The sequence below is a fragment of the Colossoma macropomum genome, unplaced genomic scaffold (assembly GCF_904425465.1).
Source record: "Colossoma macropomum unplaced genomic scaffold, Colossoma_macropomum, whole genome shotgun sequence".
Classification (NCBI taxonomy): domain Eukaryota; kingdom Metazoa; phylum Chordata; class Actinopteri; order Characiformes; family Serrasalmidae; genus Colossoma; species Colossoma macropomum.
Window position 1 is genome coordinate 13,430,964 of NW_023494786.1, and position 16,037 is coordinate 13,447,000.

The window sequence follows — 16,037 nt, forward strand, 5'->3', positions numbered from 1 at the left end:
GAGACTCACTAGCTACTTGGTCCAAACTTCTTCTTGTAGAGGTAACTACAAGATTATAATCCAGACGCAAAAATAAAGAGGTTGTTGCCAGGGGTCTTGGGTGGGCATGTAAATATCCAGGGCTTATCCCAGCTCGTCATAGAATTGTTTTGGAATTTTGATATGGGCCCACAGACATTATCATATAAAATGTGCAGTTGGTACTTTTTTTTCTTTTTTCTTTTTTTTTTCTCTTTTTTATAAGGATTTATATATCAATATAAGCTTTTTGAGGAGTGGGTGAATGTGACCCCGAAAGAAACCATGGATGATGAGAATGATGTATAATCAAGTTGGGGTTAAATGGGTGAAATGTTAATGTTATAAGGTTCAGGTACTTAAATATTTGGGGCTGTTCCTCTGAAGCCCAGGCCAGGGGACACCCCTAAATGAGTGCAGTTCACCAGTTGAATCTTAGTTCATCTTAACTGTTTAATGGCAGCTTTGCTCTAAATGATTTTTGTCACAATTGTGACAAATGGCCCACGGTGACCAATTTGCCAACGTGACTAAAGGCAGCCTGCAATAAAGTTTGCAGTTTTAGAAATTTTGGTCCAAACTCTTGCAGTGTGACCAGGGCTGTGACACACGTAAAAGGTTCTCAATAGGGAGCAGCATGGAATGATAAGCTCAATGATGAGCTCACATACGAACAAAAACGCTAGCCTGACTTAGCCTTTACATATAGCGTGACTTTTTCCTTGAAATGGCTGAGCTAACTACCACATAATGGACAGAAAAGTTAACTCGCTGGCTTCCAGCTCTCTTTGGCAAATGGACATTCCATGTTACAGTCCATTCTTTGCCATTTAATAAGCATTTTTCCAGGCAAACCATCGCCACTACTATGCTATCATATAAAGGTTTTATTTGTTTTGGTTTTAGGTGCTAGCAGAATATTGTCATTGTCATGTAGGCCTTTTGCCAGATAATCATCCTTGAATAGTCGGAATATTAGCACACAGGGGGCATAACTGATGCCTCACAGTCTGCCACAGACTTTGGCCAAGTTTTCAGTTGCAGCATATTGTGCAATGTGGCATGCATTAAGCGTGTAAGACCACTGTTACCATACAGTATACAGTGGCCTTAATTAGCTTGTTGACTTAGAGGTGTCAGCTGATCTTGCATAACAGTCAAAGAACAAAACATAGGCACTTCATTCTTTCATGCACAAACACAGCAGGTTTCACATAATTTGCTTTAATAAGCTACAACTGTGAGTGTTTCATGCTGAAAATAATTTTCCAGTTACCTTGTGGCCTAATTGTTTTGGTTTTAAAAGTGTAAATCTAAATATATGCTAGTTGTCCTAGATTTACATGGCTGTGCAGTCTTGTTGATATTGATGTGATGTGTCTGTTGTCTTCATGTGCACAGAGGTCGTTTGAGTATCATACCTACATTTTAATTAGGCAAAACTCGCTTCATTTGTTCACATCTGCAACACTTTTGCTGTTGCCTAATCTTCTCGCTTTCTTTGTTTTCCAGATCCCAGATGAGTTTGATAATGGTAAGTCAAGTCATTTCTCCACTACTGTCAAGGGTCTTTAGAATTAACTGATACATGAAATACCTGTTGAAATTGCTCAGATTGTATGTGGGGCTTGCTATGGTATTGACTTTATAAATACATTGAAAACTGGAATATGGCAAACAAGCATTTTTGGAGCACTGTGGACTTGTTGCCTCTGGTGAGTATCTCACATATGTGCACGTTTAAGTGTTAAAACCATCAGCTTTAATTTAAAAAGGTTTTGTGTGGAAAAATCACTTGTAGTAAAGCCCTACAGGTTGTTCAGCAGGGGTTATATAACAAATTTGCAAGCTCCAGATTAGAGCTAGCTAAAACTCTGGATGTGTATTTCCTGTACTAGTGTGTGTATCGATTTACAATTCAGATATTCTGATATGAGGCTGACGTCTGAGGATCACCTTTTCATGATACCGTGACTTTCATTCTGTTTTCCACTGGTCTTGTTTACTTTGTGGTCTGTGAAATGCAGCTGGGCTGTGCTATCGTGAATGGTTTTAATTATGATGGTGGAGTAAGACCCGTTCAGAAGGGGTCATGAGTTGCGAGTGAACGGGGTAGTGATGTTGCTCTAATACATAGGTATGGTAATAGAAAGTAGAGAGCCAGCTGTGCCTTTCTGATTTCAAATGAGATAGCTAGCTGCAATTTCTTAAACGCCATGCTCTCCTAGCGCAGTAATAATTGCGTAATTAACTGCATGCGCGCCCCTAAAATGCCCCTCCATGCATGCGCAGTGCCTCGATTTATAACCTCTGAGCTTAGAGCCCTTGTGTTGAACACTAGAGTGTTTAATGCCATAACGAAGGGCGATGATTACTTTAGGGACCGTGATGAAGCACCCGTTCCCCGAGGGGAGGGAAAAGCAGGCTAGCTGCCTCCTGGCCTCCCGCTCACCCTCCCTCCCACAGCAGAAGGCCAGCGGAGGGATGTAGGCCGAGCCCCTCGCCAGAGCAATCCTTGGGGAGGCAGGAGCGAGGGGAGCTGCTTGGCAAACAAGCGTCTATCTGAAAGCCTTGTAGCCTTGCCAAGTGACGGCATTCCTCTCAAACATGCATATGTATGGCCTACATGTGTAAGCCCCCCCGCTTAATCAAAAGCTGCATTACTGGGTTGAGCAACATGTCAAGTTCTAACAAGTCACAGGTTCGCAGGTAGCCGGTGGCTGAAAACATTAGCTCAGCAGTTCTCTCAAGGGCATGCTGGAGAAGATATTGCTAAAAAAAAACAATTGATGAAATATTTGCAAAGTTGCCATTGTGATTGATTGGTGTGGGTGTGTGGGTGTATGGGCCCAGATGTTGTTGAGCTACAAGGCTAATGTTGCCCTCAATCACTAGCAATCAGTGGACACTCAAATCTTTTATGTAAAGATGTTCTCAAAACTTCTCTCACCCTGCCCAAACTACATTCAGGTCTTTGCTATGGCCAAGCAGCCTTGTTGATGTGAGGTTAAGGGGACAGTTTGACTCACTGTGAGCTATAAAAATATATTTCGCCATATAGTCAACTGGCTGTTCACAGCTTTCAGGTACACTGAGAAGTTTAGTTCTTCTTTATAGTTAACAGTCAAGTCTGGACACACTTGTTACCTCATCTTTTACCTCAGGTAGGTTTGTTTACACCAACAGCATGTTGCATATCGCTGAGAGATAGGTGCCCTCAGGCAGACAAAGCCTGCAAAAACCTGAACAGTGTGATGAAGGCCAGGTCTGGCTGACTGGTCATGTGCTGACTAAGTCTGCATGGTTCTCAAGTCCAGTGGGGTGGGGTCCTCCTTACACACCTTGCTGAAAAGAAAGGCAGCATCCACCAGCCGTTTTTCACTACTGAAGACAGCAGCAATTGACAGCATGGGGGAGAAAGAAAAGGACAAACATAAGAGCTTTCCAAAGAAGGAGAGGGAAGAAGAAAGGCAATTGAGTAATAATGGCCTTTGGCAAACTAGCAGAGCATATGCTATCCCAGTGGCGGATTAAAGGAGGCCTTTGTTGAGTCCGGGGGCCCAGCCATCGATCTTTCTCTCGCTCCCTCAGTCCTGCGTTTCAATGGACAGAGCCACAGACCCTCTCTGGAGCAACAATAGGCCTCCTCTCCATTACACTGGCAAACAAGGTTAGCACAAGGAAACTCTTCAAAGCAAGGCCCTGAACTTTTTTTTTTTCCCTCGTGACCCGTCAGATCAGGCTTCGTAACGGTTCTTGCAACTGTCCACTTTTTTGGATTGTTCTTGACCTTGCCAGACAAAAAAGAAATTTTAATGGAATGAATAAAAATGGGTGCTTATTTGTTCTGGTCAGTGAGGTTTTTGTTGAAGCACCGTTATCAAAGATAAGGATTATACATTTGTTTCTTTTATTCTGCAAACAATGAGAAGTTATTTGATCTTCACACTATGTAACCCCAAGTCTCTTTAACAGAAATTCTGAACAACTTTACATTATTATAGACTCAAACACGGCTACAAGTAGGTGTCCTCTGTCCTTCCTTCATTAGCCTCAGGAAAGCACTGTTGCTCTTAATGATGTTTGTTTTCCTCTGCCTCATTATTAGGCTGGTATGTTAACAAGCATGTGGAAAAGTTTAAAAATTGTGGGATCAGGTTTCGGGCAGGAGTAGGAACCAGTTTTGCCAAGTTTGCGCAATTATGTTGTCTAAATTGTTTGCTAATGGAGCTGCTCACACTGCTAGCACCACGTAATGCACATTCCTGGAGTATTTCATTTGTTCTGTGTGTTGTTTGTTTGTTTGTTTGTTTGTCCCCCCCCCCTTTCCTGACTGATATTTGCATCTTTTTATTCTCTCTTACAGATGTTCCAGTTATCCAGCAGCTCAAGAGAACCTACAAATATTTCAAAGATTACAGACAGGTGAGCAAAAAAAGTAGCCTATTTTTCCAGACACAAAGCATTTGCTTTATAAAATTCTTTCAAATAACTCAACATTTATTCTCACTGCAGATGATCATTGAGCCCACAAGCCCAAAGCTTCTTCCTGACCCGCTGAAGGAGCCATATTACCAGCCTCCATACACTCTGGTGCTAGAGCTCACTGATGTTCTTCTCCATCCGGAATGGTCGGTATGTCCTTTAGCCCTCTAAATATCCCCATGGGAGCTATACAACAAACCCAGCAGCAGTGGTGAAACCATTCTCTTGGAACATTGTGTTATATAAGAACATTGCCCAAGCTTTTAGTCTGCTGATATAGACAGTATGTAAAGGAACAAGATTTTGCTAAGTCTTCATTTATGTCATTGCGGTCAGACAGAATCTTTTATCTCCAGCAAGCCAACTTTTTTCAGGAGATAAACATCTTACAATTTTTTAATGAAAGTTAATGTTACAAGATTTTATTCCAGGTAATTCTGGACCTTTTCTGTTGGTCCATTTCTCATTACATTTTCTCACAGTGGCAAGGCAGATGGCATTTTATTTAAATTTAAGCCAAAGAGAGGTTTTGTCTTGACAGTGACTAAAGTAACTGTATCACACATAAATGAGAAATATGTGACTCCTTCCCATACTGACACTGCTTTAATGTTAAGGTGCAACTGTTGCTGACACAGGCGTTCAGCTTCGCACACAGCTTGTAGGATCTCCACAGCATTTTTAATAGAATAGGATGCTCTAGAGCAGCCGCACATGAGCCTAATGTCACCATGCCCAATGCCAAGCATCAGCTAGAGGGATATAAAGCTCCCCAGCTCACCATTGTGTGCCTTTTGGGATGAGTTGGAGTGGCGTTTGTGATGCTGAACTAATTATCAAACATCTGTAGCTGACTAATGCTCTTGTGGTTGACTGCACTCAGATACTCACACCAGTGTTCCAACATCTAGTGTAGAGTCTTCCCAGAAGAGTAGAGGTTGTTACTGCATCAAGCGGGAACAAACTTTATATTAATAATGCCTACAAACATTTTTAAAGGTTTTCTTTTTTGTATATCCAACCTGGTTTCTACCATGGATAAGGCCATCTGCAATATATGCTGCTGCTTGGGGGCCTGCCACCTGTTTGCTTCTCTACCTGTAACTGTGCCCCTCCTCCATGCTGTCTCCACCTGGCTTCCTGGGATGGAGAGTCTGCATCTGGGTGACAGGTGTGCCATGGCCCCTCCTGCAACCAGAAACCTTCCCAGCAGCCCACCGCCACGCGCTCATCACAATGGCTTTGATTTCTGATGCCCTTCATCTAAAGCTTTGTTAAAGACTACAGTATTGACTTTGCCTATGACCTGTGCTTATACACATCAGTCAAAGTCAGACAAGCATATTCTTTACACTCATGTAAAGAAACAGACACTGACAAAAGAGTTCTTTTATGAGTCTGACCTAGATATTGGTTCCTTCTTTTGAAGTGAAACCAAGTTCCTGTCACTTCATTCTCTGTCCCACTGAGTTCTGTAAAGTGTGTTTTACCTCACATTGTGGAGCCACATTAAGTTTAATTGAAGTTTCTATAAAATAAGCCTTGTATTAATGTGTGTAATTGTCTTTATTCTCTCCCACTTGATTTCTAGTTGGCCACAGGCTGGCGTTTTAAGAAGAGGCCTGGTATAGACTATCTCTTCCAGCAGCTAGCGCCGCTTTATGAGATAGTCATCTTCACATCAGAAACAGGCATGGTGAGTAGCATGAGGTGGATGGAAAATTTTCAGTTGTTTGCCTGTCAAAATAAAATGAGGGGTATAATAGACTGACTGTGGACCAATAAGGTAGGGATCCACTGCTCTTGAATTTTTACAGCTCCAGTCCATTTTATTAACTTTCTTTTTTAGACCCAAAGCTCAAGCTGTGTGGGCTACTTAAACACATGAAACACACCAGCACATTTCCAGTACTTTCTACCAGCCAGAATCACAAAATAAGTAACATATTTGGTCTTTAATTGGCCAAACTAGCATTTTAAGTTGATAAATGAAAAATGTGTTGCTTATTTAAATAAGATAATTTGCTTATTAAAAGTAGAAGGCCGTTTAGGATAATAAATAACATTTTCGTACAGGTGTAGTATCAACATTCAAATACAGTGCAAGTGCATTTACCTGACTAAAGTTACTTACAGATATGGCTGATGGTTAATTTTTGGCACAAAAATCTGCATGTTCTGTTTGTGCATCTCTACAGTAATGCTGCATTTGCATGTTGCTGTTAAAAAAATATTATTTTATGGCATGCAGCCATTAAAAAGTTACTATGGTGACCAGCGAAAGTAGATGATTATTAAAGGAGAGCATTAGTCAGTGGAGAAGGATGCTCTGCACTCTAATTTTTTGTTGTATATTACTGGGTACACATGAACTTCAACACCTAAGATGTTCAGTGTCCATATATCCATATATAAATCAGCATCCACAGTTTATTTCACGGGTGCAGTAAACGTCAGAAGTTTGGAAAATCAAACTCTTGATGGATTGTTCCCCTGACCACTGCTGTGCTCTGCCTTTGATGCTGGCAGTGGTGGAATTTTCTTTTGCTGATCCATTGAAGACAAAGAAATACCTGGTTTGTGGTCAACCATCTACCACCAACATGTAAAAGTAGCAAAAGGTTGAGCTCTGAAACACCACGATTTGATATAAGTGTGAAAGTGTAATCCTGTTAAACCTGGCTGAGAAGCAACACAGTGGGTTGAAATCCTGTTTGTTTTGGCCACTCCTCTCAACCAGCAAGACTACTTACTGTTGGGTTTGTCTAGTGTTTTAGTGTTTGTTTTGTTTTTTTTGTTTTTTGTTCTGTTTTTTTTTCCTGTAGAAATGCTAAAATCTAATGTTTCCAAAATAACGTTGCCATTGTTAACTCTGTCGTAAACTACACACACTTTGATGGCAATCCTTCTGGCTTTGTTTTTGTGTTTGTTGTTGTTTTTGTTGGACTGGCGGTACCAGGCGTGGTTGTTTATGATCATCTGCCCTGTGTGTGTGTGTGTGTGTGTGTGTGTGTGTGTGTGTGTGTGTGTGTGGTGGGGGGGGCTTTTATATGCGGCACATGCCTTTATTATGTCAACACTGATATGCAAATAAGCCATACACTCGGCCTAATTGGGCTGTTTTTTTTTTTATTTGTAATTCGTTGTTCAGTTCTTTTCTTTTCTTCTTCTTTTTCTTTTACTGACCATGACCATTAGAGTTTGTTAGTTTGTCAGGCTTGCCTGGAGGTCTGTTCAGTAAAGCTAAACAAAACATTTCTCTCTAAAGAGTCAGTGACGTTACATGGTCTTCACTCTCTGCACTGTCTGCTAGACTTAAGTGATATTCTTTTAACATAGAATCTGCTTCCAGTTGAACAGCTGCACTAAGTTCAGTTTTGACAGTATGATATTAAACAGCCAGTAGTCATCATAGTGCTTTTTTTATCAAAACCGCAGTTTGAAAGGATGTTAATTGTAGTCATTAGCGTATGATCAATGTCCAAAAAAAATACCTAGAATAGTAACTTGACATGAGAAGACAAAAATGTTCTTTACTTTTACTGTAAGTACATGTAATGAGATTTTTTTCCACAAGTAATTTTGGGCCATTTTTATTGGCCCATTGTTTAAAAAAGAATCTAAGGGGGAAGGCTGGAGCCTAACTAAATGTACTTCTACATTCTCAGCCTTTGCATACAATTGATTTCTAACACAACGTTCACAAATTACGAACCCTGCTGCCTGTTGCAACTTCAGATTGCCTATCATACATCAGGTTGGAAACTTGTGTTTGTCACATCACAGAATTTTCTCACAGAATCATTGTAAGATCATATCTGAGCATACAAATGTTTTATAAATTTATAGAGAACAAGGTCAGATGCATCACAATTGGACATTTTCCTCAAATTGTTCAGTGCTAATTCATCACAGATTTTACCAGTGGATAGAGCAGAGCAAAAGGGTGGCAGTTTCAGTTTCTGAGTTTGCTCCAGCATCAGAGATGCTCCAATTCTGAAACAAAATGCAGACACTTGAGTGTCTGTATGCTTAACTAAGTGTCTCAAAATGTGAAACTTATTAAGTATGACTAAATTAAAGCCCTTGAAAGGCCTGTGATTCATTAAGATTTTGTAAATTTTACATAACCTCCTGACCTACTGACTCCTGAACGTGTCAGAGTGGCTAACCATTAATTGTTTGTGCAGACGGCGTACCCCCTGATTGACAGCATAGACCCTCAGGGCTTTGTCATGTATCGCCTCTTCCGGGATGCCACACGCTACATGGAGGGACATCACGTGAAGGTACAGCTCATTCACTCATTCAGCTCCTGGAATTGGTTTGCAGTCTGGCGTGATTTGGCTGTGTGTGTATGTGTTTGTTTGTTGTTTGGATTGGATTGGATTTTATACACATTGCTTTTCTGGTAATGCTGTATAGTTCAGCCTCTTGCCGATGTTGCAACGATTTCATTATCTATATATAATTTCTCTCTCCTTCCCCCTCCCCATCTAAACAGCGACTTCCTAGCAAACGCCCCCTTCCAACTTCTCCATCATGTGTCCATCATTGCGACCCATGTGTTTAGCTTTGCATATCTGGAACTGAGTCTTCTGCTGTGATCTCATTGTGATGGCCTGGTTGTGCTGGTTAGCTCGTGTATTAAGCTCATTTTCAAACCTGCTCACTTTCCTCAGTAAAACTCTGCTCAGCCCCCTCCTGCGGCCCCCTTCCCTTCTCCTCAGTGACCCGGGCAGCATTATGGCGCGATGCCCCCTGTGTCTCTTCTGCATGCAGCCCTTCTGCTCCTCCATTGATTTGATTTTTTATTTTTTTTTTCCTCCCTTCCTTCTTTCTTTCTCTTTCTTGCTTCCCCCCCTCATGCAACGTCCCTATTCTTCTTTCTTCTCTCAGCAGCCCAGAACAATAGGAGTTTCTTTCCCTCCTCTCCTCACCCTTTTTTGTGCCTCATTAACCTTCTGCCTCTCTCTCCTACTTCGTTAGGCCGTCATTACTGAGCTGTGTAGAAGGCCATATTCTGTTACCTCTTAGTCTGGGGGGTGAGGGCTCTTTTGAAAGGTCTTATTGATTAAAGTCAAAGCAAACGAAATGCTTGTGAAAAATTTGTGAAAAAAATTTACCAAAAAAAATATCTGAACTTGCATTGTAGGACTACCTGTGACCCCGAAGTCAAGGGCACGTTGCCCCCAGATGCTCATGAATTATTTGTAATGTCATCTCTTTCCATGTGAATTACACAACATTTAAAACAGTACATCTAAGGCTATCAACTATTCATGAGTGTAATCTGCTGCCATTCTAGCATTTGTTGCTAGTAACAGTTACGCCTTACCTCTTGCATATTACTGTTTTTCTAATTCTGAAATAAAAGTCAGAGGCCACACTTGACCTGTTTATAAGATAAACTTTTTTGATGGGGAAATTAGTCAATTTTCACCATCATGAAAAAAGCAGAAAATATATCTAACAGAAAATTATACAGAAGCCTCAACAACTAAAATATAAAACTATTGTTCAGTATTTAGTGTGTCCACCCATTGCTTTTATTATAGCTTGCATTCTTTTCAGGAGACTTGCTTTTAGTTTTATTAAGAAATCAGCAGGAAAACTTTTCCACACCAACAAAGTTCAGTCTTAAGTGGTTTACATTTTCTGCTTCTCAAAAATCCAGTAATCCCAAAAACATTCAATGATGCTGATACATTCAGTGATGGCGTACCAGATTTTACATGGCTGTTTGGAGTCCCATTTTCTCTGTAGCTTTAAATCATTTTTTAAACTGTTTCAGAAACTTTTCATTTAGTTTTCATTGATTCTACCCTTCCTTATGCAAATAGATTGTTTTATATCTCCTCAGAAATTAATGGACATTTTGATTGGAAATTAAATAAATGAAAGGTGGTCTCTGACTTTTGCACAGTGTTGTAATTATGGGTTTATGTAAGCTTGCCTGCTTTTAAAGATGAGGAAAAGGGAGATGATCTCATTGGTATGAATGTGGGCGCTTATGACATACCTTTTGTAAAAATGTCATTTGTTGATGCTGGAGTGAGTTGTGCCTTTGCTTGTTGAGACACATATGTGTGAGTGACAGACTGTGTGTGTGTTCTGCACATGCATGCATTATCGATTGCATATAAGCGCGTGCCTGACTGCCTGGTCACATTACAGCAGTGGCTGACTGGTTTTGACCCCACCCCCTTCAAATTCAGAGCTTTTCGTCCTTCTTCTGCCCTGCCTCCTTTCTCCTCTCTTCCCCCCGACCTCCCCACCTCCCATCTGGCACTGAGAGGCAAAGTGCAGGAGGATAAAACGGTGCAATGTGATGTGTGTGTACCATTGAAATTTGAGATTTAATGATGCACTGAATCGTTTCCTAAGTAATCATAATTGACTTGAATCTTTGGTGTCGGAGATGAACACTGCTTCAAAGAAATTGCTTTTCAGATACATGTCCCTTTTATTAAACTAAAACTATAATTTGTGAGGGGTCAGTTGGTCAATAGGGTATGTGTAGATATGACACCAGTGGTGCTAGGAGCAGCAGGGGGGCAGGGGTTGGCTAGCATGTGGATTGGCAGGTGTTTAGCCTGGTGCATGTGTGTGTTTTGAGGCACGCGTCCTCTCACACTTTACTGGAGGGATTAGATCCTGACTGATACAGCAACTTGATACCCGAACACTGCTCCCCCTTTACACAACTAACAAAACACTCTAACACGCTCAAGCTTTAAAACTGTGAGCTGTGCTCATGACACCACTGACCTCAATCAGCAATACAACTGTTATTACTGTAGTCTTTTTTTTTCCTGTGCTTGATTTACAGTCACTCTGTTTTATTGTTAATGTTTTTTTAACCCCTTAAACCTGAGGAGCCTGTATGAGAAACAACACTGGAAAAAAGGGTGATGCATTGACTTGACTTGAATCAAATTTGTACATCATTTCCACATTAATGAAAGAACATACTGCACCTATACATTTCAGTGTCTTTCAGTTTGGGTTTGGAAATAATTGTGTTGATTATTGAACATGTTATTCATGTAGAAATTAACATATTCAAGGCATGTAAATTCAATGCGTCACTTTTTAGTGCACAATTCCGTTCCTTGCTTTTATAACTCAGTCATATTAGTTTTACAGTAGTTGCTAAACAGTTTACTGAACCAGTTATTGTAGTTACTGAATGTTTAGTCTCAGGTTTATAACCAAGTAATAATTAATAAGTAATAAGGTTCTGATTGGCTGCCCTGTATTGTGCCTCAAACAGTTCTTATAACTGTAATATGAATGGGAGGAGCTAAATTGCTGTAGACTATATATAAATGTTTGTTTGTTTGTTTGTTTGTTTGTATGTATGTATGTATATGTGTGTGTCCCATTCATATTACAGTTATAGGGAGTGTTTGAGGCACAATACAGGGCAGCCAGTCAGAACAGAGTTTATTCACACTCACACACACATTTATATGTGTATGTGTATTCATCTTAAAACCTGTTTTAATTCTGAGGTAGAAAAGGGGTTGGAAATGATGATGGAAAAAGTACTACTTTTTTTGGTACATAAACCCTCAACAATATTAAGTTCAAAATACAAGAAAAAATTATGATAGAGGCCCTTTTTAATACTAATATAAAAAAGAGAGAAAATTAACGAAGCATTGAGTTTGTGATGTTTTAGTTCATTTGAGCCCTTCAGTAACAGGCAGTAAGTTTCCTGTACAAAGTGCATTAACCTCGTTATTCTTGTTGTGCACTCTCTCGCACACCGGTCAATACAAACACGCACGTCCACTCCCTGTGGGCTCATGCTGCGCCTCTGAGGGAAGACAGATGCGGGTAATTTATTGTGAATCGTGCCGTGTGTGCCTGCGGGTCCACTGGGGTTTCCCTTTCGGCTGATCCATTCTGTATTTATATCTTATATCTCTCTCTTTCGAATCACTCGTTTTCCCCCTTTGCGCAGCCCCTGTATTGAGCCCCTCAGGGGGATACAGATGACCCCAGTGATAGAGAGAGTGCAGCGTCCCTGTCCATCTGCTGCTGGGGCCCACCACAGAGACAGCTGCCACAGAGAAAGTTTGTGTTTGCGCGCGTGTGTGAGGGAGTAAGAGACACTGCAGGGGTCAATGAGTGGGTGTTTACAGTTAGCACTGCATATCTCTGCAGATGCATAGGTGTGAATATGGTTAATGTCAGTGTCATTTCAGGGACATGGATGCTGAGGTCACATTTAATTTCCATTTAGGCAGCAGGTCAAAGAGGAAAGGCGATGCGTGAAGGGGCCATATCATGGAAAACTGGGTGTAGTGTGTAAACGTTGTTGTTTCAAAGCGTACCATTGACTCCCCAGGTTCATATATGGAAACTAAGCAGCAAAAAAAGCCCAGTTTGAATCCATCATTTTTGTGATGTCACAAAAACCAATGCATTTATGTATATCTGCCTATTCCGCCTACAGCAGTGCAGCTCCACCTGTTCTTGTCGAAGTTTTAAGGCATGTTTTAGCATGGACTGCTTGTGTTAAAGGCAAAGGAAGTAACAAAGACAACCTGTTTAATGCTAAGGGATAAAGAGCAGTTGGAAATGGTCATGTAAAAAGGAGTTATGACTGTTTTTGGTATATAAAAACTGTTTTGTTTTTTTTTAAGTGGACCTTATTACAGAATTAATCTGTAATTATATAAGAAATCTAAAATTTAAAGTAGTGAATGTGGTGCATAATTTTTTTTTCTTTGTTTTTTGCTCCTGTGTCCCTCTCTGTATTTCTTTCTTAAAATCCCCTTTTCTCTCTTCCACAGGATGTGTCTTGTCTGAACAGAGACACTTCTAAAGTCATTGTAGTAGACTGCAAGCGAGAGGCCTTCAGCCTGCAGCCCTTCAATGGCATGGCATTGCGCAAGTGGGATGGCAATTCAGAGGACCGCACGCTCTATGACCTTGCTGCCTTTCTTAAGAGTAAGTATGTGTGAGTAGGTTCACGAGTGACGCAACAGTTCTGCAGAGTTTATAAGAGCACAAAGTCCTGACTGTCCTCATTGAATGTGTGCAGCAATTGCGATGAGTGGTGTGGAGGATGTTCGTACTGTGCTGGAAAATTATGCCCACGAGGAGGACCCCATCGAAGCCTTTAAAAGGAGACAAGCACAACTTGCACTGGTATTTAGTTCAGTTCTACTCTTTTTGAATATGTGAGTCGTGCATTCAAGTGCATGTTTTCATAACACCATATTTTAGTGTTCTGTAGCTCACTTTGTCTTTGACATTTAACTGAATTTCTATTACTTTAACTGAACTTGTGGCTAACCCTACCTCTAACACTGTAAACCTAACCTCAACCTCAGCCCACAACCTCAACCTAACCCAAACCCTGATCCTCACACTGTTCGCCAGGTAGTTCTCAGTAGCACACAGCATTGCAGGTATCAACAATGATGACATTGGGCCTCATTCAACCGTTCTGGAGAAGAAATTTCTTCTTATAACCCACTTACACAGTTTTCACCAAGATTCTGACATTCACAAATGTTTTTTATTTGATTTGATGTACTTTTATTGATTTGATTTTCTCTTAGTTAAGAACTGAATCTATGTACACTCAAGAGCACAAAAGTGAACACCACATCATGAGTCTGATGTAGATTTTTTCATAGGACTTCTTTAAAAACAAAGTAAAGATAAAACTAAGAACATACTGGCGAATGAGGCCCATTAGGAGCATGTAGTTACACACTCAGTATCTAGATGTTTCATCACAAGATCACTGGAAAAAGTTACGTTTTCTCCAATAGTTTAAATAGTTAAATATCTCTCAAACAAGTATCAAGATTGGTACAAAACCCTGTCAGCAACTGCAGCATTACTGGTGTTATCCACATGGAAGTAAGTTCTTTGCTGTTGGGACCTAACACTGATTTGCCCTATTGGATTGGCTAATTTTTGTCTCTTCCAATTTATCAAACCCCAGAAAAACTAAAGGAATACAGGAGTTGAGTGCAGAGATCAAAAACAATCTTTTTTTTATTTTATATGTTTTGAAAAAAGCCCAAGAATTTTACTTTGGATAAAAAGTTAGAATTGATTTTATTATTCTAAAATCTATTCTAGATTCACTGCCATTTAACCACCTAATTTGTGGTAGGGCTCATAGTTTGAAAATGTAAAATAATATGTATATTAATGATGTGTATGCAGGAGGAGGAGCAGAGGCTGGCTGAGCTCTCTCAACAGAAGAAACAGGGCTTATCTTTCAGCTCCATCACCAGCCGTTTCTGGTCCCGCAAGCAGCAGTGAAGACTCTGCTCACTCGATGCCTCCAGTCGCAGTCCACGCTGGGCAGTGACTGTCCAGTGGGATGGGGCCTCGGTCACTGCAGAGGATGGTGTATCCGGGTGCTTGGGAGGGAGGGTACAGAAGAAGAGGCGAGACATGAGGGAGAGGAAAAAAATCCAACCATCCAATTCAATTCACCGAAAGGGTTCTACCATGTTTTCGAGTGGGACTGGAAAGGAGTCCTACTACTCTAATATAACATTCGGTATCTTTGTGTTGGCGATGGCATTCCCTGGACTGCACACACAGCCTACAGCCTGCCTTCGTCTGATCTCATTTTTTTTGTTTGTCACTGATGTCTGTGTTGTTCCAAGGGGAGAGCTCATACATGGACTGATTTTGGCCCACCCCTCAGATCGCTCAATGTTTCTATTTGTGCAGAACAGAAAACTACTTTAGCAGCCACACCTTGTATTGGACACAGTCTGAACTGATATGAAGATTACAGATTCCCTCTCACACTCAAGACTGACTGTAATAGCCTCAGTTTAATGCTGTACTTGGATCACCCACTATACTTTAGCAGGTGTGCTGGAGAGACTGCATCAGTGTCAAAGGATATCAGTCTGTAGTTCATATCAAGCAAAGTCAGATCAAGTGGTGAGACTGACAGGGGGTCATTTCTGCTCAAGACCAGAATGGTCCACTTTGTCTCAGTGTGCTTGTTGATGGGTCTGTGTAATGCATTTGATGTGAACCAATTAAATGACCTTCAATAAACAAAATATGTATTACTTTCTATAATCAGTCATTTTTTCCCCTACCCTTCACTGATTTTACTTAAAATATCTAAATGAATCATCTGAAGCAGACTTTGATAGGCCTGGAAAAATTTAGGATTGGCCAGGGATATATGAACCTTTTTCTTATTCCTGAAATAACGTAGCTTCTGTTTAATTTGAGAGATATGTAACTGTTGGAACAGGAAAAAAGATGAAAATGATTACCTGTTAATTGTTGTTTATACTTTTTGGTAGCTTGCGTGTGAAACTATGCAACCTACCTAGTTCCTAGGAAAGAGTGGGCTTATTGGGAAATTGGAAAACCTGTTGTCCTGGTTCCAGCTTGCTCTGCTTCACCTGCTTAATTCTTTTTGTATGTTCTATAGCATTCTTTGTCTGCTATTAAGCGGGGGAAAGTATCTTAATTGCTTATTTTCCATTTGAATGACAGACCACTGTCATTGAAATTCATCA

At 40.6% G+C, this 16,037-nt stretch overlaps 1 protein-coding gene across 1 annotated transcript in view; it reads left to right on the forward strand.

Annotated features, from left to right (window-relative positions):
* The window catches only part of timm50 (translocase of inner mitochondrial membrane 50 homolog (S. cerevisiae)), a 29,238-nt gene extending 13,658 nt beyond the window's left edge, over positions 1–15,580 (forward strand). The window contains exons 4-11 of the mRNA XM_036561176.1: positions 1,531–1,552; positions 4,385–4,443; positions 4,534–4,653; positions 6,095–6,199; positions 8,694–8,792; positions 13,311–13,467; positions 13,562–13,668; positions 14,704–15,580. Of these exons, the coding sequence (XP_036417069.1) occupies positions 1,531–1,552; positions 4,385–4,443; positions 4,534–4,653; positions 6,095–6,199; positions 8,694–8,792; positions 13,311–13,467; positions 13,562–13,668; positions 14,704–14,802 (768 nt within the window). The 3' untranslated portion in view covers positions 14,803–15,580. The remainder of the gene's footprint in view (positions 1–1,530; positions 1,553–4,384; positions 4,444–4,533; positions 4,654–6,094; positions 6,200–8,693; positions 8,793–13,310; positions 13,468–13,561; positions 13,669–14,703) is intronic.
* Positions 15,581–16,037: the final 457 nt, after the last annotated feature.